The sequence below is a fragment of the Monodelphis domestica genome, chromosome 1 (genome assembly GCF_027887165.1).
Source record: "Monodelphis domestica isolate mMonDom1 chromosome 1, mMonDom1.pri, whole genome shotgun sequence".
In the NCBI taxonomy this organism is placed as follows: Eukaryota; Metazoa; Chordata; class Mammalia; order Didelphimorphia; family Didelphidae; genus Monodelphis; species Monodelphis domestica.
In genome coordinates this window covers 461,147,669-461,172,302 of record NC_077227.1, presented here as the reverse complement: position 1 = coordinate 461,172,302, position 24,634 = coordinate 461,147,669, and the positions used below count along the sequence as shown (strand labels likewise).

At 45.4% G+C, this 24,634-nt stretch overlaps 1 protein-coding gene and 1 non-coding gene across 4 annotated transcripts; one reads left to right on the top strand and one right to left on the bottom strand.

The window, feature by feature from the left end:
• Nucleotides 1–1,068: 1,068 nt before the first annotated feature.
• SLC27A4 (solute carrier family 27 member 4) lies at nucleotides 1,069–18,004 on the bottom strand. 3 transcript variants are annotated; one of them, XM_007475074.2, is made up of 13 exons: nucleotides 17,959–18,004; nucleotides 15,284–15,451; nucleotides 13,601–13,995; nucleotides 12,790–12,948; nucleotides 10,879–10,948; nucleotides 10,690–10,781; nucleotides 10,356–10,465; nucleotides 8,936–9,145; nucleotides 8,147–8,273; nucleotides 5,810–5,947; nucleotides 4,619–4,783; nucleotides 2,791–2,937; nucleotides 1,069–2,286 (listed from the first exon to the last, which is right to left on the bottom strand). In XM_007475074.2, exons 1-13 carry the CDS (start codon nucleotides 17,964–17,966, stop codon nucleotides 2,129–2,131), a joined length of 1,947 nt encoding a protein of 648 aa, XP_007475136.1. In that variant the 5' UTR covers nucleotides 17,967–18,004; the 3' UTR covers nucleotides 1,069–2,128. The 3 variants fall into 3 exon arrangements, with proteins under 3 accessions (XP_007475136.1, XP_001367256.1, XP_016283747.1); XM_001367219.4 differs by lacking the exon at nucleotides 17,959–18,004 and adding an exon at nucleotides 17,585–17,792; XM_016428261.2 differs by lacking the exon at nucleotides 17,959–18,004 and adding an exon at nucleotides 17,386–17,554.
• A 435-nt stretch (nucleotides 18,005–18,439) lies between these two features.
• On the top strand, nucleotides 18,440–18,532 carry TRNAR-UCU (transfer RNA arginine (anticodon UCU)). The gene is made up of 2 exons: nucleotides 18,440–18,476; nucleotides 18,497–18,532. It is a non-coding gene; the product is annotated as a tRNA-Arg (tRNA).
• Nucleotides 18,533–24,634: the final 6,102 nt, after the last annotated feature.

Below are 24,634 nucleotides of genomic sequence, written 5' to 3'. Positions count from 1 at the left end.
ATGAGGTCTCTAATTCCACTTTTTATAAAGGTTAACAGCCAATTTCATAGGCTCTGGAGGGTGAGAGAGAGGGTCTAGGAACCATATTACCCTGGAATAGAGGTGACTCCATATTTGGAAACAGAGGCCCAGATCAGTTCTTGTTCCCCATTCCCTTAATCCCTTCCACTGCTGGTATATCCCTCCAGCCCCATCCTGTACCAACAGAACAAGCAAACCTATCCCTGGAGCAAGGGCACGTAGATGACTAAGTGGATAGAGCACTGCCCTGGCATCAGGAAAGACAGGAGTTCAAATGTGGCCCCTTGGGCAAGTCCCTTACCCCAGTTTGCCTCACTTTCCTCACCTGTAAAAATGATCTAGAGAAGGAAATTGCAAAGCACTTCGGTATCTTTGCCAAGAAAACCTCCCAAAAGGGGTCACATAGAGTTGATAGGACTGAAAAAACTAAGAACAAAATCCCTGGGATAGTGGGGGGCCAGGTGGGGGGTGGTGGTGGAAATTGTGGTTGGACTAGAAGGGATTAACCAAAGTCAGCTTGCCCTCTACTGGCTACATGGGTTAAGTGCAACCAATCCAGGCACTTTTGACAATCCCAACCTAGAACCCCTGGAAGGGGCTTAAAGGATCTTAAATCCACCTTTCGCATTTTACAAATAGGGAAATAGAATCCCAGAAAGGAGTCCAGGGCTGAGTCAGATGCAATGCTGAGACGGGAATCCTTGTCACCTGACTTCCAAGTCAGGGTTCTTCCCACTACATCAGGCAGCCGGCCAGAAGAGCCAGGAACACAGGGCCTCCAGTACCCAGCATGGGGTGGGCATGAAGGGCAATGGCCCCATTCCAATCCAACGAGAGGGGGTGGATGTACAAAATAGTGGGGGGCTCTGAAGGTACTAATAGGATCCTAAGGAGAGAGAATGCACTGTGATCTGGGGCAGGAGGTTCAGGAAGGTCTTCCTAGAGATGGAGAACGAAGAGCTGGAGACAGGTATGGGGAATGACATGAGCACAGGCATGAACAAGGAAAGCCCAAGGCTTATTCAGTCACTCTCTCAAACATTCACATTAAAGGGGGGGAGGAAATCAAGTCTGAATTTATTTGCCATATAGACACCCCATCCCCATGCTCTTCCACAGTAAGAGGTATGAGCCAGGCCAAGGGATATGAGGGATAAATGGAGACAGAGACATAAACAGTAATCCTTGGTGGGGCGGGGAAGGGGAAAGGCTGCAGGGACAGGAGGTGGGAAGGGCAGCTCCTGGAACGGAGCCAGCCTCTTCCTCTCTCTGCAATGGTCCTGAGAAGCTTTGGAATTATCTACAAGGCCAGACAAGAGACTCCACTGAAGAGGCTTCGGCCAAGGAAAGGAAGACAATTGGTGGGTGTGTAGGGGAAGGGGATGTCTCCAGAGCACCCCCTAGCTCAAGATTTCAGGCAGGGCTCTAAGCTCTTGAAGCTGTAGAGGTTGAGTCCTGCAATTCTTTACTGTGATCCCTTTAGCTACACCACCCTCCTTTGTCTACACCTCTGAAGTCATATAGTAGCTTAGATAGCAGCCATAGCCCAATGAGAAACAGAACCTTTGTCCTAATTCTCTTGGGCAAAAAAAAAAAAAGGGGGGTTGTGGGTGTGTGTGAATGCTTTTAATGTCTGCTGGCTGTCTTCCTGAATTCAGGGTCTTCACCTTTTGAAAAGGTCTGGTATGAGACAGCAGGAATCGTAATTAGAGCACCTCCCTCTCAACTCTCTCAACCCCTCTGCCCTACCTGCACCCCCTACCCAAGACATCACCCTGAGAATGCTCAGTCAGTCTCTGCTCTCTGAGGTGTGGAGACAAAATGAAGGATTGAACCTGTCCTACCCTAAGCCTTCCAGCTCCTCAGACAACAAGGCTTTCATGGAAAACCTCTAATGTGGGGGCAGAGAAAGATGGCAGTAAAGTCACTTGGCAATTTCAGAGCAGAAGTGTTCCTCCCTCCACCCCAGTCAGCACTCTGGAGGAGGGGGAATGGCCCTTACCGCTGCCTACTTTGGTCTGACACCCTTCTTGTCCCCCAAGAACCCTCCAGGGGCTTAGCCCCTGACTCAGTCCAGCCCCTGGAGAGGGAGCAGGGATGGAGACAATCACAGCTTCACTTCCCCAGCCTGGATACGGGCGTAAGCCTTGGAGTCCAGGGGAAGATAGCTGTTGAGTTGGATATCCAGATAGAAAAGGGGGTCTTTCACCAAAGCTGGGTTGTAGGCCTCCCTCCGTAACTCCGTCTTCTGGAATTTGTAGGTCCCTGCACAGGGATAGGAGAAGGAAAGAGAATTAGATAAGAGGTAGGGGAATCTGGTTGCTGGGGACAGGAGAAGCCAGAACAGTCCTGGTTTAAAAAGACTTAAGAAGTAAGATCAGATTAGAGAAATATTTGCCCAGGAAGAAGAAGAAAAAGGAAGGATCCAAGGATCATGGCTTTGGGACTAGAAAGGACCTCAGAGGCCATCTCCCCCTAGCTTTACAGATAAAGAAACTGAGGTCTTAGAAAGTTTGAATGACTTGCCCAGGGCCACACTGGTAGTAAGTAGCAGAGTTATGATCCCAGCTCCTGACACTCTAATTGAATGATTCCATAATTGAATGCTGTGATATCTAGAAGAAAGGGGAGCTGGCAGGGGAGGCAGTGGAGGAAGGGGAGGTCTGAGATGGAAAAGACTAAGGAAAAGAGGGGTTCATAAATGATTTAAGGAGGAGTCCAAGCCAGAATCCCCAGAAGGAAAGAAAGGTGGGGGCCCTTCAGTTATACCTGTTTTATGAAGCTCAGGCAGGAAGCGTAGAAAGATGGGACGGGCATAGAGTGGGAGTTCCTTCTGCAGCACTTTGGCAAATTCGGTGAGGTCACAGCCACCTTTGGGGTCTGCAATGGCAGCCATACCTGCCCGGCCCTCCAGACCTGCAGCAGCACAGGGAGATGGTCAGAGGGCTTTGGGGGCACCTGCTAGGCTTGCCCACAGAGCACAGTGTCATTCACCTGAGTGCGAATTCCACAAAGTATCATTGGCAAACATCCTAAAAATGACTAATTCAGACGTGATCTATGCAAAAACACTGAAAGAGCCACAGAAATGTCAGCAGTGGTTAGATGCTGCTGAACAAAGGTTTGTCACAGAGAAGGCATGACACCTAGTGGCCACTCTGGGTGCTAGAGAGGGCTGAGCTACTCCCCCTTCTCCCCCTAACAGATAATCCCAGAAAACTTTCAAGTGACTTCAGGGGCCATCTAGTCCAACCAGCATCATGTGAATAGGCACACACAATTATTATTTTTTAAATCAAGTATTTTGAATTTCATTCTTAAGGTGTTTTTAAAAAATTAAACATTTAAAAAGTTTAAAATATATATTTAAAAAATTCATTTGGCTCCTCAGTCACTTACTAGCTGTGTGGTGATCTGGGACAAGTCATTTAGCTTATCTCAGACTCAGTTTAGCTATCTGTGAAATGGGTACAGAGAATGCCATTATGAGGATCAAAGGAGATAATCCATGTAAAGGGCAAAAGAAAGCCTACATCTAGAAGTAAAATGTGCCTCTCCAAAATGTATCACAAGCCCCCTTTAGCCTACTTCTGCCATATGGGAGCTAAACAATCTAAATGAATTATTAACATTTGTTAAGTGTCTGCTATATGCTGAGCCCCTCAGTGAAAGACATACAAAGCTACAGATCTAGCCAAAATACTTGGGCTGAAGAAGGGGCATCAAAAGTGACCATGGGTATACCTGAGGGGAAAAAAAAAGAAAAGGGAGCTTGGGGATTGCTGGGCTGTCTATCCAAAGCCTTCCTTGATCCCTTAGCTTTTAGCACTTGCTTCCTCTCTCCTCCTCAAATTCCTACAGATATCCTGGCCTGATCACATTGGCTGATAGAGGAACATTGACTTAGGCTTGGAAGAGATCTTAGAGTCAGCAGGAGGCCAAACAAGGCCTTGAGGCGTGAATGGCCTCGAGTGCTGCCAGTACAAAGCTGGCAGTTGGACTTGGGTTAGATCCCAGGGCCTTCTACTGCAGATCCAACATTCACTTTGGACCATGGTGGTCCTCTAAGGTCTGTATGTCCTCGGTGGAATAGAAATTCCTTATGGGCAGGACTCATTTGGTCTTTACAACCCCAGCCCTTGAGGGGTATGGGGGTGTAGTGGAGAGCCAGCCCTGGAGCCTGCAGATCAGACTGTATCCAGCTGGTGACACCCACTGGCTATGAGACTGTGGGAAAGTGAGTGCACAGCGCTCTAGGCAACTCTTTGAGGTGGTGCCGATCTAAGCTGGTGGAGGTTTTCTCACCTGAGAGTGCTTTATGCCAATGAAAGCCCAGGCTCACTCTATTCCAAGTCCTGTCCCTAGCATGTGACATGTTGCTTCAGGGATACAGTAGTTGCTTAATTAATGCTTGTTGGACTTGATCCCCGGAAATATGACAAGATCCAGAGGAAAGAGAATTCATGTGCAGACAGGAGTAAGGACTGCTCAGGGCGCACTTGCAGCAATGCGATTTTGGCCCCATTGAAATAGTGGAATACTTACATGTTAATGTATCAGAGGGCACCCGGCCCAAAGAACCCTGGCTCCCACTTACCTGGCACTTCTACCCCATACACGGCCACATCAACCATGTTTAAGAGTCGGCTCAGAGTTCCCTCCACTTCAGTAGTGGAGACATTCTCTCCTTTCCACCGGAAAGTGTCACCTGTTCGATCCCGGAAATATAGGTAGCCCAGCTCATCCATCACCAGCACATCACCTAAAGGGAGGGGGAGGAAAGGGCTCTGGTGAGGCCCAGAGGCTGAGATTAGAAGTCTCCTGCTTGGATTTACCCCACAATTCAGGGAGTCAGAGAGAAGGCAGGCAAAGGGGCTATGCTCACAAAAGCCATGAATTATGGGATTTAGAATCAGAAGGGTTTTTAGAGACAGGACAAGTCCAATCCTCTCATTTCCAGATGAGGGAAACTGAGGTCTGAGGAGATTGTTTATTTTAAGGACTACAATTATTACTCCTTTTTTGAAATTCTTGCCTTCTTAGTTCTAAGACAGGAGAGTTGTAGGGACTACAAAAGGGGTCAAGTGGCTTGCCCAGAGTCACAAAGCTAGGAAGTGTTGGAGGGCAGATTTGAACCCAGGTCCTCCTAACTCTAGGTCTAATGTTCTATCTACTGAGCCACCTAGCTGCAGCTTATTATTTTTGTTAATTCATTTCAATTAATGTTAGTAATAAATAATAATAATCATCATCTCAAGAGGAAGTCATGGTAGAGTGGACAGAAAGTGGACAGAATCAGGAATTACTGAATTCAAGTCTGACCTTTAACACAGGCTGATTGGTTACCCAGGACTAGTCACTTAACCTCTCAATGGTCCCAGATGACTCAATAACAAGGCTGCTTGTAGCTGAAGAGCTGCAGATTGGCACTGGTAGAGGGAGCTTTCTGCTATTGTTCAGTTGTGTCCACCTCTATATGAACAAAGGCCATAGGTTTTTTTCTGGCTAAGAAAATGGTATGAAAGGCAGCTTGGTAGCAGAATAGATATAGTGCCAGGCTTAGACTAGAGAAGATCTGGGTTCAGATTTGACTTCTAACACTTCCTAGCTGTGTGACTCTGGGCAAGTCACTTAACTCTGATTGCCTGGCCCTTGCTGCTCTTCTGTCTGAGAACTGATATTAAAACAGAAGTAAATGTTTAAAAAAGGAAAAGAAAAAGGAAAAGAAACCAAAAGAAAAGGAGAGATTGAGTAGCAAAGCCCAGGGATAATGGAAAGGGGTCCTGACCACTGAGGTAGGCCATGTCTCCTTTCTTGAAGACATCATAGGCAATCTTCTTATTGTTGGCACCGGGGTTGACGTATCCATCAAAGCGCCGAAGAGGATCATGCTGCACGATTCGGCCAACGAGCTGGCCCGGCTCCCCTGGGAAAAATCAAAGCTCAGCTGGGATGCTTTCTCCCACCTGGTTACCCCTTCTCATGTTCTATTCCTGCTCAAAAACCTTACTTGACCCGCAAGGCCACTTAGACCACATCCATTCCCACTGTTCAAGGCTCCTTCCTACTAACCTTTTCTCTCTGACCCCTCAGCTCCAGCCAGACCATCTCTTCAGTGTGCCTCAAGCCCTCCTTCCTTGAGCCAGCCAGGAGGCCCTCTTGGCCCCTTCATCTTCACTGGGATTGTAAGTCATCTTTCAAGGCCCAGCTCCAGGCCTGCCACTAGCATCAGGTCCCAGTGTCTCAGGGACCCCTCTCCTCTGACATCTCACGGCCCTGTCTGTGTGTTCCACCCATCTGGCACTTAGGTCAGGATGTACTATCTTTTAATTAGTGTGTACATATGTACGTATGTACACATATATGTACTGACATACACACAAATAATAACAAAAGAAAGAGGTTTGTAAAGGGAGTGATTCTAGAAATGTGGAGGAAGGGGTCATAGCTAGCATTTAGATAGTGCTTGAAAATCTCATTTTATCCTTACAACCACCCTGGGAGGTAAGTGCTATTATTATCCCCATTTTTCAGATGTGGAAACTGTAGCAGAGTGCCTAGAATCATGCTGCTAGTAACTTAGAGGCCAATTTTGAACTCAGGTCTTCCTGATTCCAGGTCCAACATTATCCATTGTACTATCTAGCTACCTCACTATATATTTTTACTTCTTTCTTCCTTTAAAAAACAAACAACCAATCCTTCCTTTTATCTTAGAATCAATACAAGTATCCATTCCAAGGCAGAAAAGTGGTAAGGGATAGGCAATTGGGGTGAAGTGACTTGCCCAGGATCACACAGCTAGGAAGTGTTTGAGGCCACATTTGAATCCGATCTTCCCAACTCCAGACCTGGCATTTTATCTATTGAATCACCTAGCTACCCCCTCACTATATATTTCTATTATTTATTTTTTTTGTTCAGTAATTTCTCAGTCATGACTGACTTTTCATGACCCCATTTGGGGTTTCCTTGGCAAAGATACTGGAGTGGTTTGCCATTTCCTTCTCCAGCTCTTTGTACAGATGAGGAAACTCAGATAACAGCATTAAATAACTTGCCCCAGATCACAGAGCTACTGTCTGAGGCCAGATTTGAACTCAGGAAGATGATCTTCCTGACTCCAGTTTCCTCACTCTATCCACCGTGCTATCTAGCTGCCCATCTCTATATCACTATATTGATAACCCTCTCTAACTATACTATAGCTATCTCTTTAGACAGAAACATAGAGAAGGATGGATTGATGGTTAGAGAGAGATCAGTGTGGAAGGATGGTTAGAGATGGATGGATGGATGGACAGATTGAGTCATGGATGGATGGAGAGAAAGAAAGGGAGAGGGAGCAGTGTGACACGATGAGTAGAGAGCCGTCCTTGCAAGTCAGGAAGGTATAGATATAAGATCTACCTCTACACCTATTAGCTGGTAACTGGTAAGTCACTTCACCCCTTTAGTGACCTGGGAAATTTTCTAAGAGAATAAGTTACAGCCAATCTGCATCAGAGAGAGTAATTTCCACACCAGGATTTCCCTAAACCAATGAAATCACAGGTCTAGAGATAATGTATGTGTCTGTGTGTAGGGTCTCCTATTTCCCCCTTTCTTCATGAGGCCAAGAGCTATTCTTTATGCCTTTTTACATCCCCTAGAACAGAAGTGTCAAACACAAGGCAAACCTAATTAGAATGTCATTGGGAAATATTTAACGAAATAAATTAAAATGTAATAAAATAGATATTAACTTGTAGTTTTCTAAGTGTGTGTATATATATATATATATATATATATATATGAGGATATGATTCTATTTGAGTTTGATACCACTGGCCTAGAATGTGTAGAACAGCCAGGGCTTATGGTAGTGCTCAGCCTAACATCATTTAGACCCAGAAGGCACCTCAGAGATGATCTAGTCTAACCCAGAGGGAGGAAACTGAGGTCCAGGGGGATGTGGGATACAGGATTGGCTAACTCCAGATCTAACATGACACACTTCCTAATGCTCCATTCCAGGTTTCCCATCTCTAGTCCTCACTAGGTAATCCCTTTCTACAGGCCAGTTTCTTCCAGGTTTTTCCATGCCCCCCTCCATTCCCAGCACCATCCATTTTCCAAGACAGACCTGGATTACAGGGAAGGCAGATGCCTTTATGGTCCCTGATCAACTCCATGGTGTCTTCATTCACCCGGACCAGTCGAATGGGGTAGACAAAGGATATGATGCGGCTATTGAAGCCACAGGCCCCCACCTGTGAAAACCAGGAGGTAAGAACCCTGACTCAGAGATGCCAACCATTCTCCTGGGAATTACTTCCTCATCCTTCTCCCCAGATGGGTCCCAGTATTCTTTGGTGGGAGTCTCTATTTTGGGAGGTAATGAAGAACCAGCTCCTATGCCCTTCCCTGACTCCCTCACCCCTAGACCCCCTGCAGGCAAGTCACCACACATCCTGTATACCCCTTCCCTGACCCCCTAGAGCCCCTGCAGTCAAGTTACTGAAGAACCAGTGACCACACCCTGGAATGTGCTAGGAACTGATAAGGACCCCAGCCCCACAAGTTTCTGGTCACTCCCCCTAGCCCAGGAAATCCTGTGCACTCCCTCTACCACAAAAGTGTATAAAAAGCCTGTAAACCCCAGACTCGGAGCCAGCCATTTTTTAGGGCTGAGCCCCAAGCTGCAGTTTGGTTAATAAAACTACCTTCTATGTATTATATTGTTGGTTATCATTTCATCTTTGGGATCATAACCGGGCACTTCAGTAGGAGTGCTTCTCTTTGAGACTGGTACTCTATTCCCCCCTGCCCCATATGATCCAATGAGCCCCCTCCAGACCCTTTGCCCAATCTTCCATTTTTCCCAGTATCTGACTAAGTGTGTACCCAGACCCTCTCTGTAAGAGTCTCTGACCTGGCTATTGAAGTTCCCCAAGCTGCAGTTGCATTCAGTGGCCCCATAGAACTCAGCCACTTGGGGGATGTGGAAACGATTGATGAAGTCCATCCAGATAGACTGGCGAAGCCCATTACCTAGGGCCATGCGCACACAGTGCTGTGTCTCTGCTTCTCTTGGAGGCTGGTTCAGAAGGTAGCGGCACAACTCTCCAATATACTGGACAATCTGGGGGGAGGGGGAAAGGAAGGGAGGCAGGTGGAAGCATTAGTTCTGGGTCCAATCTCCTTGCTCCTTGAGGCCACTGACTCAAAGAATGTCAGAGCTGGAAGGGACCTCTGAATCCATCAAATTCAAATTCTTCATTTTACATAGTAGAAAGCTAATAGCCAGAGCAAAAAGCCCCTAATGTCAGATCACATGGTATGTTAGTGGCAGAGTCAGGGCTAGATTCTAAGGCTCCTACTTCCATGTTTCTTTCTTAGTTACATAGGTTTGTTTGTTTTTTTATGTACAAATAAAATTTAACAGTAATATCAAATTTTCCTTTTGTTCCTCCTTCTGAACTTTTCTTCTCCTGTGTATTTTAAAAATGTTTTATTGATGTTCTTCTGCCTTTCTAAAAATATCTTTATTACTGTCCACTAACTCACCTCTTTACCCTCTGCATTGCTCTCCCCCCAAAATAAGTACAAATGAACAAAACAAATAAGCTTTCAGTGTTCCTCCCAAACACCATCCTGTCTCCCCACATCACAATGACTTGACTGAATCTTCATCTCAGAAGAATCCAAGAGACGTCAGTACTTTTTTTTTTAAGCCCTTATCTTCCATCTTAGAATCAATTTTGTGTATTGGCTCCAAGGCAGAAGAGTGGTAAGGGCTAGGCAATGGGGGCTAAGTGACTTGCCCAGTGTCACACAGCTAGGAAGTGTCTAAGGCCAGATTTGACTTCAGGACTTCCTAGCCTGACTCTCAATCCACTGAGCCACCCAGCTACCTCAGACTTCAGTACTCTTAATCAACATTTTGTCCCTTCTTACTAGATTGTTAGCTTTTTGGGGGTGAATTCTTTGTCTCCCAGGCACTACCTACTATGGGTCCTAGTCCAGGAAAGGTTCTTTAAAAATAGATATAGATAGACTGATTTCCTCATCTAAAAAATGAGTAGATCACAGGGATCAAATGGGCCACTTAGATGGAAAGTACTTTGAAAAGTGCTATCACCAAAGGAACACAAAGCACCTTACCAGATCAGTGATCCCTTTGGGACCAGTCCCTCTCCTCCATAGCTGACAGTTCCTTTCTTTCTCGTTCTCTCTCTCTGTTCCCTCCCTTTCTAGTTATCTCTTTCTTGTTCCCTTCCTCCCCCCCAACCAAAGTCCTCTCTTTCTCCCACTCCCTACCTCTCCAAACTCTCTTCAGCTGCTCTGCTTACCGTACAGTTATACTTGATGCAATCATCCCAGAATCGAGAGGCAGAGAATTTCTTTCTGATCACCACAGTCATCCCATGAATCAGACACTGTCCAATCCCCACAATGTTTCCTGAATGTGCAAGGGGAGCCCAGAGTGAGTGAGGGAGAAGAGGGGGAGTAAAAGAAAACTATCGAAGGCTCCCAGAGGATTCCCCTTCTCTCCCAGGGCCAGAAGGCAGAGGAATAGCCCCCCAGGGAAGTCAAGGGAGATTCTACCCACCCACCCTTACCACTTTCATGAGAGCCAGAAAGTGAGAGGGAATAAGACCCTGACCCCTAAGAGTCTACCGTTACCTGCTGAGTGGTAGAGGGGGAGGCAGTCATATACAATGTCACTAGAACGCATTCGGAAGCCATAGTAGACCAGGGCAGCCATCCGGTAATACCTGGGACAAGTCGGGGTCAGTAGAGGGAGAGATTGGACACCTGGTAGAACTTGGGTTCCCAGCTTGCCTTCCCTGGGCACCGCCCTCACCTCCTCACCTGCTGTGCACCACGATGGCAGCTTTGGGCATCCCCGTGGTGCCGGAGGTGTAGATGTAGAAAAGCTTGTCTGGGGGAGGTGGAACACAAATGGTTGGCCAGAGTTAGGTGAACATGAGAGACAGGCTAAGGAAGAAGGGAGCTGCTATCTCAAGTGGATACAGGTGATGAGAGCCAGGCCAGGCAAGTGAGAGGAAAGAAAGGAAAACGGATCCTTCTAACACTATTCGGCTCTAACACTATTCTAACACTATGTTGGCTCTAGGAGACCCCTGAGTCCAGCCAACTCCAAGAAGTCTTCATCCCTGACAACCTGAGCTCAAAGCAACCTCTTCTCTGAACTCTAGACACATTTAGTATCCAGGCCCCTCCCTCCACAATAATCAGGTGTGGGCTTTTGCTGCTAGCCATGCATATGTCTTATCTCCTCAGAAGGTTCCCCTAAAGGGCAGGGGACATTTCATAAATGTCTTTCCTGAAGCTCTGTACATATCTAAAAGCATCATAGACACTATGAGGGGAATCATGGGAAGCTAAAGTCCCTGCCTTCAAGGAGTTTGTCATCCTGTTGAGGAGACAAGACAGAGGCATATGAAAAGTTACATGATACAAGAGATTTCACAAGGCAGAATGGGGTAAGTGCCCAGTGAGGCAAGCCAGTATGTGTTGAATAATTTGAGAAAAAGGTGTGATCAAGGCAGGCTTTATAGAGGAAGAGGAAGAAGGAGGTGTATACATTAGAAAGAGCCCGGACCAATTCCAGGGGACTCATGATAAAACATGTTACCTTTCTCCAGATAGAGAGGTGATAGGTGTAGCATCCCAAGCATATTCACATCTATGAAATATAAATGACTGTATGGCTACTGTGTCTCCAAGCATAAGGTTATACCAATGAGGCTTGTGAATGTAACCTTGAACTGGCCATGGAGCCCTTGGCTAAGACAAACTCATTAACATGCTCGGACTCAATTCCCCGGGAAAGCGAGGTTTGTAATCTACACGCCCAAAGGTGTTCCCTCTACCTTGCCACCCAATCTTAAGTGTCTATACTTTGTGATGTGGTTACTACGTCCTTGGGAGTACCGCCCAGGCAGGACAGGAATAAATTCAGAGGCAAACCCATGAACTTCCTCTTGGCTTTTGGCCTTTCTCCCCTTCCATGGAGCTCCACTGGGCTCCTCAATGATTATCTCTCTCCCTCCTCTTGACCTTCTCCTTCCCCGAGGCTGTAACCATCTCGGCCGGCATTTCCTATCTTAATCTCCTCATCCACCTCGTGTTCCTTTGTACTCATACTTTCCTATCAAAGGGAGTATCATAGGGATTGCCAGCCCTATTCAAACACTGACTTGTCCGTGTCTTTCATTTCCACCCTGGTTCTTGGCTCCTATCTCTCCTCGGTCCCATTACAAAGGTGAGCCCCTTCCCTTGTGGGACCCTGCCGGTCAGGGAAGTCCATTAAGGAAAACCCCACAATAGGTTCAGAGTATAGAATCAGGACTATTTTTTTCCTTTTGGTTATAACCAATATGGAAATTTGTTTTGCTTGACTATACATATTTGCAATAGGTTTTGTTTTTCTTGTTTTCTCAATATGTGTGTGTGTGGGGGGGATGGAAGATGAGGGGAAAATAAATTAGAGTTGAAAATAAAGAAAGGAGAAAAGAAGGAAGAAAAGTGAAAGAGGGAATGAGAAAGGCAAAAAGAGAAAGAAAAGAAGGAAGAAGTAAAAAGAAAGGATAGAAGGAGGAAGGAAGGAGAGAAAAGAAAAGAGAAAGCAAGCTTGGGCTCAAGAGTAAGCCATGTATACATTAAATGATCAATAAGGACCTGTTCAATAAATTAATAAATAGTGAGACAAGAGCCCTGCCCCAAACCCTCTCTCTTGTCCAATAGTGGAGATCATACCAGTGAAGCCTTTTTTTGGTTGTGTGGGCAGGTTCTTGGAGGAATTCTTCAGAAGGGGTTCCAGGTGCTCAGTTCCTGCTGGCACAGAGCTAGGGTCCCAGTCCCCTGAGCAAAGGAGACTCAAGGAGGGGTTCAGGGTGCTGTGGATTTCATAAACAGCTAGAAGGAGAGAAGTGGGAGGAGAGCATAGTTAGCATTTCAGGAAGCTCCCCTGCCCCAGACCCAGGGATAGGTAGGGCCTCAAAAGCTAGTCTGCTGCTCTCAGCAACCTATAATCCCTACCTCAATATACAGGGTACAGTACCAGAAGGAATACTGAGGAACCTGGAGCTTGGAAGATTGGGTGAGATTCTTTAGAACATTTCTAGGGTGAGATAGAAGAAAATGCGGAGGGAGGATAGGGATATAAAAACCAGGGATCAGCAATGAATAGCTCCTTCTCACATCTGGAAAAGCAGAAGCAATTCCTCCAGGTCAATGCTTAAATGAAACCTGTCATAAGCTAATTCTGGTTTTCTCAGTTCTATTCCCACCCTCCAAGTTCCCTCAGATTCTCTACTCTCCATCCAGAGTGCTGAATTAGGAAACCAAAGACGGGTTCTAGTTCAAATTCAACTTAAAAATGTGACCTTGGACAAATGACTGTTGATTTCCTGCCCTCAATTTTCTTCTCTGTAAAATTAAGGATTTGCTTCAGGGATCTCCAAGTCCCTTCTAACTCTGCCCTTCTCTGTTCTAACATCTCTCCTTCCTATGCTCCAATCTCCCATCCCTATTCTTGGGGGCCTCAGGCTTGGTTCCTAACACTCACCAGAAGCTAGCTCACTGCCAAAAATGAGGATACGGGCCTGAGAGGTAATCAGGCAGTGACGAAGGGCATCGCGTCGCAGATTAGTGTTAATAAGGGCTGCCTCCACCCCCAGTTTGGCCATGCCCAGCCAGAGGCCCACAAACTCATTTCGGTTCTCCATGAAGAGGGCCACCACATTCCCCGAAACCAGGCCCCTTGCTTCCAACAGGTTGCCAACTGCATTGGAGTAGGTGTCCAACTGGCGGAAAGTCCAGTGGGTATCTGTGCCCTCGAATATTAGGGCTGTCTTGTCTGGATGGCGCTTCAGGGTGGTAGCAAAGATTGTGGGCACAGTCTGGCGCTCCTGGAGGTACTTCCTCACTTTCTTCTTTACCTTCAACAGGACAGTCCCAGCACTGTCAAAGGAAAGGAAGGGGATCTTTCAGGAATATGTCCTACACCCACATCAATCATGGTACTTACCAGCTGTCCCTCTTGGTATTAGCATCCTGGCCTCAGGACTACTAACCTAAAGTGCTAAAGCAACCATATGCCTGCTTGAGGACAGTGCCAAACCTACTTAGGGTGGGTGCTCTATGTAGGGGACAAAGTGTCTTTCTAAATATACATTTAGATTTATATAAGAATTTCTATGCTTATGCTATATAAAGAAAAGAGGACCACCTGAGTTAGTTTTTTTTTTAATAAACCCTTACTTTCTATCTTAGTAACAACTCTAAGACAGAAGGGCAAAGGTTAATTGTCAAATTAAGTAACTTTCCCAGGTCACCCAGCTAAGAAGTGTCTGATGCCACATTTGAACCCAGGATCTCCCAACTCTAGGCCTGGCTTTCTCTTTACTGAATCACCTAGTTGCCCTCAAGTTTTATTATCTACTTTAGGTAGGATCCAGTTTGGCATCTCTTTCCATTTGGTACTATGAACTTAGAACAAAAATTCCTGGAGGACAGGGACTACCTCACTTTGATATCTGTAGTTCCAGGACCTAACACAGACCCAGGACACATAATTTGTGCTTATAGATTGATAGTAGGTGCTAATAAATGCTTGCTTGCTAGATCTCTTTCCCCAGACTTCTCATAGCCATTTCTTTACTTGGCCAGTATATGCTTGATGTTACTCTACCAATCTGAGAGTAAGCCACACATCCTCATAATATTATTCTTGACATGAACCAGCCCTGCTGTACAATGATCAGATATGGTCTCCTCTAGGCCCACCTCTACCCTTTTAGGCTATGTCTGCCCAGCAGTTCATCCTCTTAGCAGTGGATTCAGGTTAGTTCCAGCCTAACCCTGCTAGTACCAGCTGTCTCTAGCCCAGACAAAGCTCCTAAAAGGCATATATAGCCATGGTATCCTCTTGGAGTCAGACTGCAGAATACCTCCCATACCCAGCACTGTAAAGGGACCTCTTTACCCCAGCAGCTGGTCCATCCCCTGGTCCCCAGAGCAACCAGGACAAAGAGATCAGAAATCTAAAGTCAAAGAGATTGCCTGGACAGAGAACTTTGAATTTTGGGCTTCAGATGCCTAAAGGAACACAGGGAATCAGGAAGAAGTTCGAAATCTCAAAAGGTAAGACTATTGTCCTGGGAAGCAAGGGGAGTGTCCAGAGGAGACTGTAATCATGGGAACTCAGAGGTAGAACCCTTACCATTGGGTCAAAAGAGCAGGTACTCACAAGATATCACGCCCAAGGGTCTTCCAGATGATCCAGATGAACCTCCAGCCTCCAAAGGCAAGGTAGAAACACAGGACAGAGAGGCCCACCTGTGTCCAAGGCACCTGGAACGCCAGCTTGGAGAGAAGAGCTACCCCCACCTGGGTCACATTGGACAGCATCTTGGGTCTGTAGGGCATCAAAGCTGGTCACTACCTGAAGCCTGGGTTCCTCTCCCCTGGCCCCCACTTTGGCTGGGTGCCTTAGAATTCTCATAGTAAGTCAATTCCATCTTCCCCAAGGATCCTTTCCCAGGAAGGCAGACCACTGGTCAGAATGTCCAGGGACTCTATTGCTCTTCCCTTTCTTCTCTCCTCTACTGGGAATAAATTCTCTTTGAGTAAACCTCAGTCTTTCCTGAGATGATTTACGGATTGGGGCTGAAGAACAAGAATCACTCCAAGCACAAGCCAGAGGAAAGAAGATTTGGGAATTGTTCTATTTTGTAATGAGGGGCAAGGGAAGATGGCATAGAAAAAGTCCCCAGGCCTGAGGTTCTAGTGCCCAATTTTCCAGTAAGAGCTGTATGACTTTGACAAACTTACTTCTAGTCTGTGGGCCTCCATTTGGTCTTCCCTAAGGTGGAGGGAACTGGGGAGGGTGGATAATCTCTGAGGTCTTAGACAAGGGAGAAGGAACTTAAGCAGGGATGGCCATTTTTCAGGCCAAAGCCTCCTTCCTTGAATAAGAAAATAAGGCCTAACCAGGATTGGGACAAAGGAAAGTTCTGAGAAGAATCTGAGTCTCAGAATTCACCTTCTGCCCATCAAGGGCCCCTTCTTAGGCAACATCAGATAAGTCAGTACTTCCTAGTTTCACTGCCCCATACCCCGATGTCATAGGGAGATAGGCTTCTCCTCCCAGCTTCAGGCCCTCACCCCAACACAGAGTTACAGAGAAGCTCAGCCTTGGAGCCCTTATGGCTTAGGCAGCTTCCTGGAAAGTGGTAGCTCAGACTAAGAAGCAAGTCAAATGGGATAGGTGAGTCTCTAAGAGGGAGTGGGGTGGGGGTTGGGGGGGTCAGTGCCCCAGGATGACCACTAGAGGGCAGAGAAATGCGGGTTAGGGCTAGACTTCGGAGGGGACATTGAGGAGGTGGCATAAAGACCCAGGCCTGTCAGAGTGGTTCCTCATAACAGATCTAAAGCCTGAGAGGGTGGGCCAGGCAGTGGGGAGAACCCACCCAATTCTACATTAGCTCAGTTTTGATCTTCATGGCCAGAATTATGCTGGAAAAAGGCCTCTGGGACTGGGTGTTTCCTCCCATGTTGACCTCAGAGGCGGGACCATACTCGGGCTGGCTTATCTACAGTTGGACTCCTGGTTTCCAATCTTGCTCTGTCATAGACTTCCTAGGAAGGGAGGTGGTAGCAAAAGGGGCACGGTTTCCCTCCGAGGTCCTAAAGAGATTCAACCCCACCCTCCAAAATGCTGAAGGGCAGGTATGCATGGTGCTATGAGGTCCTTAAAACCAGGGCACCTGCTAGGTACCAAAACCATTCCCGGTCTCAGCCAGGCTGGGAACTGTTAAGATACCTCGGATACCTCAGATTTAAGGCCCTTAAAGACTCTCCCCCAAATACTACCATCTGTCCCCAATTTCTGCCGCTTCTCCCTCAGGGAAGGTGCCCTGGCCCAGGGGAAGCAGGTGAGGCTTGCTGGTGGTGGGTTGGAGAGCTTCTTGGGTCTGCTGATTATCTGTTCCTCCTCAGGCAGGAACCAGTCCTGAGGTAAGGGGCTGTGGGGGAGGGCTGAACATCCCTGTCCCAGGTCCTGGCAGGGCCTATGGTGGGGTGGGGCCCGCAGCCCTTACTCCAGGAAGGAGGGGGGGGGGGTGTTGCTGGGATAAGGGAACCAGAAACATAGGCTACGTTTATGCGGTTAGGCGGAGTGGTGAGGATTGAAGATAATCAGTTAGGTTGACAGACATGCAGACAGTCTTCGGGGCTACAGTGTCCTCTGGGCTCTGAAAACGGCCCCGCCCTACACGTACCCCTCCTTATTGGCTCGGCCCCGCGGCCCACAACACCCATCCCGGGGCCCTGGACCTCTGGCCCCCTCACCCCTGGCATCCGGGGTAGTCATCGCCGGAGAGCCGAGGGGGCCTGGCTGGGGGCCATCCAAGGTGCAGCCCGTCTCCCGGGCTGCAGGGAGCCGGCGCGGCTCGAGGAGCCGAGGTTGCCTGCGCGCAGGTGGCGCCGGGCGCCAGCCCGCACTTCTGCCCTCCCCTCCAGGTCACCCGCAGCGGGCATCGGAACTCACCCCAATCTTTGTCCCCGCCCGGCTGATGGCTGAGCGCGACCTCCCGCGCGCTCCAGAGGTGGCCCAGCTACGGGCGGGGAGCCGGCGCGGATGTCTGCAGTGGGGAGCCAGGCTCAGTCCCGAGCTTCGGTTAGGGCTCGGGCTGCGGCTCGCGGACTTTACCCGGCTCCTCCTGTTTGCCCTCCTCCTCCTCTTTTTTCCCCTCCTACGCCACCACCTGCACCGCCCACCTCATGCATGTAAACCGGCTACGCCGGTCTCGGCCGCACCTCCGGCTTCTCCTGCTCCTTCTCCTCCCCCCCCTTTCCCCGCGGTCACGGCCGCCGCAGCAACGCCGAGAGCCCTGCAAAGCGACAGGGGAAACTGCCACTCACCTAGCCATGCTCACGGGCGCGAGCAGTCCCGGAGCTTGCGCGCTTCTGAACAGAAGCTGCAGCGCATGCTGGGAGTTGTAGTCCTCTTCTCCTCGCGGTCTTCACCCCTTTTCTTACTTTCCTGCCTGGGGCTCAGACCTGGCGAATTCTCTGTAAGACCCCAGGACCCAATTTTCTGGCATCTTGGGGTGATCATTTTGATGCCACCCGTTCCTCGGTGCTGAGAGGAGGAAACGAAATGCTTCCTCTTCCCCGCTTGAATCTGAGCGGGAGACTTAACTCTCCCAAGAGAGTCCAAAGTGGTGACATAAGCCTGGTATATGGGATAAAGTTTTGCAAACTTTGAAAACGGGTGCTGGGACATCCCCAACTGGACGCAGCAACCCCAAACACCGAGAAAAATATAAAGGGGCTTGGAGAGAGAGGAAGCGAAAAGGTCACGAAGATAGTAAGGTACCAATGAGGGAAGTCAGAACAAGCAGGCTCTGTGGCGCAATGGATAGCGCATTGGACTTCTAGCTTTGTGACTTGCGAAGTCATTCAAAGGTTGTGGGTTCGAGTCCCACCAGAGTCGCATTTTGAAATGTACTACTTTCCTCTCTCGGAAATGTTTTAAAAGTTTCTAGTTCTGCTGTAAATGGGGCAGGAACACTTAAAGAACAAATTTTAAACAAAAGCGCCATGTGGCTGGAAATGGGGACTCGTACGATCCCGGAGGTCTACTATTTGTGTAATGATAGTTCATTTGCTTATGGTTACTTCCAAACTACTTTGTGAATGACTGCGTTATGAGAGAACATTGTGCTATGGTTACTTCCAAACTAAACTTTGTTTACTCGTTACTAAGTTTCTTAATTAACTTGCATTTCTTCTTGGTTTACTTCTTTCTTGAAATGCAGAAAACAATAAAAATAATAATAATTCACATGCATATAGTGCATTCAAAGCAGCACTACCCTCAAAATCATTTTATTGATGAGGTTTAGATAAAATCACTCTCAAAATTAGTAAGCCTGATTGGAACCCAGGTGCCTGGCTCAAGTTCAGTATTTTAACCACTATTCCATACTCTACCTCCTCTCCTATAATTTGAGAGAGTGAGGATTATGTAAAGAAAATAACTAGCAATTATATAACTCCTATTATTTGCCAGGCATATACTAAGCACTTTACAAATATGTTATTTCCAGACAGGTAGGTAGTACAGTGGACAGAGCTCCAGGCCTTGGAGTCCGGAGGACCTGAATTCAAATATGATCTCAGGCATCCTAGCTGTGTGACCCTATCTTCTTTCTTAAAGTTATTACTAAGGCAGAAAGTAAGGACGAAGAAAAAACAAATACATTATCTCATTTGATCCTCATAGTCCTTCTGGGAGGTAGGTACTTTTTTTTAAATCTCCATTTTACAGTTGAAGAAACTGGGAAGACAGAGGTTAAATAACTTGCCCAAGACTTATGAAAAGAATGCTATCCACATCTAAAGGAAGAATTATTGGAGTAGAAATCCAGAAGAAAACAGGTGATGTCACTTGTTTATATGGGTATATGATTTGGGGTTTGGGTTTTAAAAGATTACACTTTTATAGAAATGATTAATATGGAAAAAGGATTTGAGTCATAATATATGTATAACCCAGTGGAATTACTTACCAGCTCCAAGAGTGAGAAGGGAAGAGGGGAGAGAGACAAGAAGAATCATGTAACCATGAAAATTTTTTTAAATTAAAATAAATTTAAAATTAAATTAAAAAAAAAAAACCTTGCTCAAGGTTACACAGCTAGGAAGTATCTAAATCTGGATTTTAGCTCAGGTTTTCCTGATCCCAGGCCTAGCTCTCTGACCATTGTGCCACCTGGCTATTTAACTTTGGATTCCAAGCATTTGGGTTTGAGTCTTCACCCTGCTATTCATTAGGGAACCTTGGGCAAACCATTTAACTTCTCTTCCCCCCCAGTTTCCTCATCTATAAGGATCCTGCCCCAACATTCTCTATGTCTGTGACTTTAGACAAATCATTCTTTAGGCCTTCTCTAGGCATTAGTTTCCTCCTCTAAAATGAGGGAATTGGACTAGATGGGATCTAAGGTCTCTCTTTAAATCAGTGGTCCTCCTAGGTGGTCCAAACATTTAACAAACCTCATCTTATTTCTTCTGCTGCTGCCTGGTTTTAAAAAAAGGTAAAGTAAAAGCACAAAGACTTTGACTTAACTCAGGTTAGAAGACCTAGGCAGCTTGCTTTCAGGCATAGAACCAGAAAATCTTATCTTTGGAAGGGACTTTGAAGATCAAGGCCAACCTCCCACCCAGAGCAGGGACTGACTTTACAATATTTCTGACTGATGTTCACCTAGCCTTTGTACAAACATTTCCAAGTAGGTTTTAGCTAAGGCTTGAAGGATCTGGAATGCCAGGCTAAGAGATTTTTAGAAAGGAGATAATTGAAAATTTCTGAGCAAAGGGGTAATATGGTAAAGCTAAGCTTTAGCAAGATTCATTCAGCAACAAATGATATCTTGGAGGGAATGGTGGCTGGGAGAGCATCCTGGCTCTTGGCTCTGCTCTCCTCCAAAATGCTGACACAGATTTCTCTCCAGCTCTTTTTAAAAGCATCCCTTTTCAGCTACCAACACTTATTATAGTGCTTCCTCATGACAGATATTTTATAAACTTCCCAGATGACACTTTATCCCATATGGACTCTGTTTTACAAGGGTGTCTTTCTGTTTAGGAAGCCCCCTCTTCTTAGCAAGGGTTTAAACCCTTAGTAAGGTGTTAAAAGAAAAAAAATAGTGAATCAAAGCCATGGCAGAAATATCAATTAGTGTAGGGTCCTGGAACCAGGTAGGTGCCCAAGGTGATTTATTGATTTAGATGGCACTTGGTGTGCTTGAAGCACTGTTTCAGCACATTTCTGAGGTTGGGCTATTTCTGTATGTGATGGGTCTTATTCAATTTGTCAGTTATTATTTCTAATTTATTTCCAGATTACACATAGATACAATCTTAAAGAATTGTTTTCTGACATTTTGCTATCCATATTCCCTCTCTTTCTCCTATCCTTTACCCTTCCCAATATGGCAAGTAATATGAGTAATATATAAAAATGTTTAACATGATATAAAATCCATGTGAGATTGCTTATTATCTCAGTGGTATGGGATGAGGGGGAGGGGGAGAATTCTAGACTTAATATTCTTTGGAAAACATTGGAAGTTGTTTTTACATGTAATTAAGGGAGAAATTAAAATTTTTTAAAGATGGCAGGTAATACAATATAGGTTGTATATGTGTTATTATATTATACATATTGTGAAAGAAGACACATATCACTTATTCTAGAGAAAAATTAATGGTGGAAAAAGGTGAAAAATAGCATGCTTGAACCTGTATTCAGACTGTCAGTTCCTTCTATATTCCAGTGGAGAGCCTTTTTCATCATGAGTCTCTTAGAATTGTCCTGGATCCTTGCATTGTTGATATATTGCTGAATACATTGTTCTTATATCAGCCCCAAATTCTGGGAAGGCACCTTGTTTGCATCCTCCAGATGCCCTATGCATAGAACATTAATGTGCTGTCCATTCATAGGCTTTCTAAAAGCTTACTTATGAAAGTGATAGCACTTTGTTTATAAAGCGCTTTCCTCATAACTCTGTGAGGTAGGCAGGATATTATTATCCCCATTTGCAAATGAGAAAACTAAGTCCCAGAAAAAAAAAAAGTAACCTGCCCACAGTTACACCTTAGGTCTAGTTGTTTCCACTCCAGTCACCATGGTGTCTCTAAAAAAAAAAACAAACCTTCAGGGTTCTAGAATTTGCCATTCAGTCTACCATTTAATATACATATTGATAAAATAATAATTTATAATCTTCTCACTATACAAAGGAAATAACATTATGCAGCCAAGTTGCTTAAAACTGAATTAAGGGGCAGCTAGGTAGCACAGTGGACCTGGGTTCAAATATGGTCTCAGAAACTTCCTAGCTGATGCTAGGCAAATCACTTAACCCCAATTGCCTAGCTTTGCCACTCTTCGTCTTAGAAAGTAAGGGTTTAAAAGGAAAAAAAAGTGCCTTAAAGCCCTGGCAGAAATTTGAATTGGTGTAGGGTCTTGGACCAAGGGTAGGTGCCCAAGGTGATTTATTGATTTAGATGAAGCATAATCACTTGGTATGCCTGGAACACTGCTTGCCCTGGCCACAGGAAATATGTCTACATGTATATGAGGCATATGTATATGCATATACATGTACACTGAGGATTATACCTTGGGTGGGTGCCAAATTTATATACTTTTTGGTCAACTAAATATTGGTTGATTTCAGAAACCTGGTATTATGTTAGTAGCCTAACACAGACCAATGCCAGGGATATCCACACACCTGCAACTACCTAACAGGAAAAGGGGATTAAAATGAAGATTGGGATTCACATGAGATTAAAACATTTTCTCTCACTTGCAAGCAGAACATTAGCAACCTGGGAATTAGACCGTGTGACAAAGGTATGTCTTACTATGCCTATCTGGACCAGCATTCTATCACCAATATAGACACAAAAAGAGCAGGGAAGGGTCATATTATCCTCCTGACATCAACCTCAAAAGTTAGATCCTTTCTAGATTCTCGTAGGAATTTGCCACTCACATTTGTCCTAACTTAAAAAGAAAATTCGATTTCCTACCTATACCAACTCATTTTCCCCTTAGGTCAAACATTAAAGTTGTTATTGTTGTTGTTCTAGTTATTCTGTCCCTCCTATTATACTTCCACATTTGAGCAATTAAAAAAAAAGAAAAATAAATGCCTCAGTATATATCTTTGTAATCCACCAAAACAAATTCCCACATTCATTGACCATAGCTGGAAAAGAATATCTATTTCTGCATTTAAAATTCATCACTGTCAAGAGTTGAATGGCATGCTTTATTTTCATTCTTTTGGACTCATGGTTAACATTGCATTGGTCAGAGTTCTAAAATCTTTCAATCGTATTATCATTGTATAAGTCAGTGATGGGGAACCTTTTAGAGACCAAGTGGCCAAACTGCAGCCCTCCTTGCCTTACCCCAGATAGGAGAGGGAGGAAGCACTCCCACTGGGCTGCTGGAGCAGAGGAATGGGTCATGTGAGAAATGTCCTCAGGTGAAGTGGAGAGGGGAAGGAGAGCAGCCCCCTCCAGGCATGCTCTGGCACATGTGCCATATGTTAGCCAACACAGTTATGAATTATTCTAATTTCACTCGTTTTGTTCTATATCAGTTCATAAAAGTCTTCTAGCTTTCCTCTGAAATTATCCATTTCATTATTTCTTATGGTGACAGCATTCTTCCAATCACCCAGGTGATTGGTGTGACCACCCCATATTCAGACTGTAGATTCTACCTTAATACCATACCCTTCTCTGTCCTCTGAAATTGCCACCACCCAGATATAGGCCTTCATTACTTCATGACTGGATTACTGCAATAGCCTTTTTTTTTTTAAACCATACTGTCTTTAAGAGTCTATACTGTGTATTGGTTCCAAAGAGCTAGACAATGGGGGTTAAGTGACCTGCCCAAGGTCACACAGCTAGGAACTGTCTGAGGCCAGATTTAAACCTAGGACTTTCCATCTCCAAGCCTGTTAGTCTATCCACTGAAACACCTAGCTGCTCCCTGCAATAGGCTTCTGTGTTTCTCCCTAATCTAGTCCATCTTCTACTCAGCAGTCAAAGTAACATCCTCCTCCCCTCCCCATTCCTCAATCCTTATTCAATAAATTCTAGGGCTCTCTGTCAGCTCCAGGATCAAATATAAAATACTCTGTTCAAAGCCCTTCACATCCTGCTCCACTCTTCCCTTTCCAGTCTTTTTACATCTCATTCCCTAACAAATTCTCTACAATCCAGTAACACTGGCCTTCTCAACAGGAACACGTCACCCCCATGCATTGTCACTGGCTTGTTCCCCATGCCTGGATTTCTCTCCCTCCTGTCTCCCTCCTGGCTTCCTTCAAGTCCTAGATAAAAGTTCTGCCTGGTACCAGAAGCCTTACCTGATCCCTCTTAATACTAGTGCTACCCCTATGCTGATTATGTCCAATTTATTCTAGAGATTTTATACATAAATAGAAATATATGGATATAGATCATATATCATAAATGTAAACATAATTATATAAAGTAAAAAGTATAATTCTATACTTATATATCATATAGTATAATATACTTATATGTCAGATGGTACATATCATGTCTATATACCTATAAATCTATGTGTTGATACACATACTAATATATTTACACAAATATATTAAATATAATAAATTGAAATTATGCATGTATATAGACTTATTTATAAATCAGTACATGTCATCTCATTAGACTGTGAGCACCATGAGAATGTGGATTATTTTTCTGCCTTTATCTCCCCAGTGTTTAGGACAGTGCCTGGCACAAAGTAGGTGCTTGATAAATGGTTGCTGACTCAGTTATATTCTATTGCATTCATATATGATCATGTTTAGCTATTCCCCAATAGAATAGTGCTCCCCCCCATTCGTTTTCATTCTTAGGCAACTAAGAAAGGAGGCATTTTACATTTTTTGTTGTTGCTTTACATATAGATCATTTTCCCATTTCTTTGATTTCTGCAAGGTATAGGCCTAGTAGTGATATAGATAGGTCA

Excerpts from the sequence above, each read along its gene's own strand:
- SLC27A4 (XM_007475074.2), bottom strand. Across the intron at positions 13,996-15,283 it reads ACCCTTGGGCGTGATATCTT|TGCTGGGACTGTCCTGTTGA; the intron begins GTGAGTACCTGC and ends TTCCTTTGACAG. Across the intron at positions 4,784-5,809 it reads AGACATGGCCTACCTCAGTG|GTGATGTGCTGGTGATGGAT; the intron begins GTCAGGACCCCT and ends CCCTCCCTTTAG.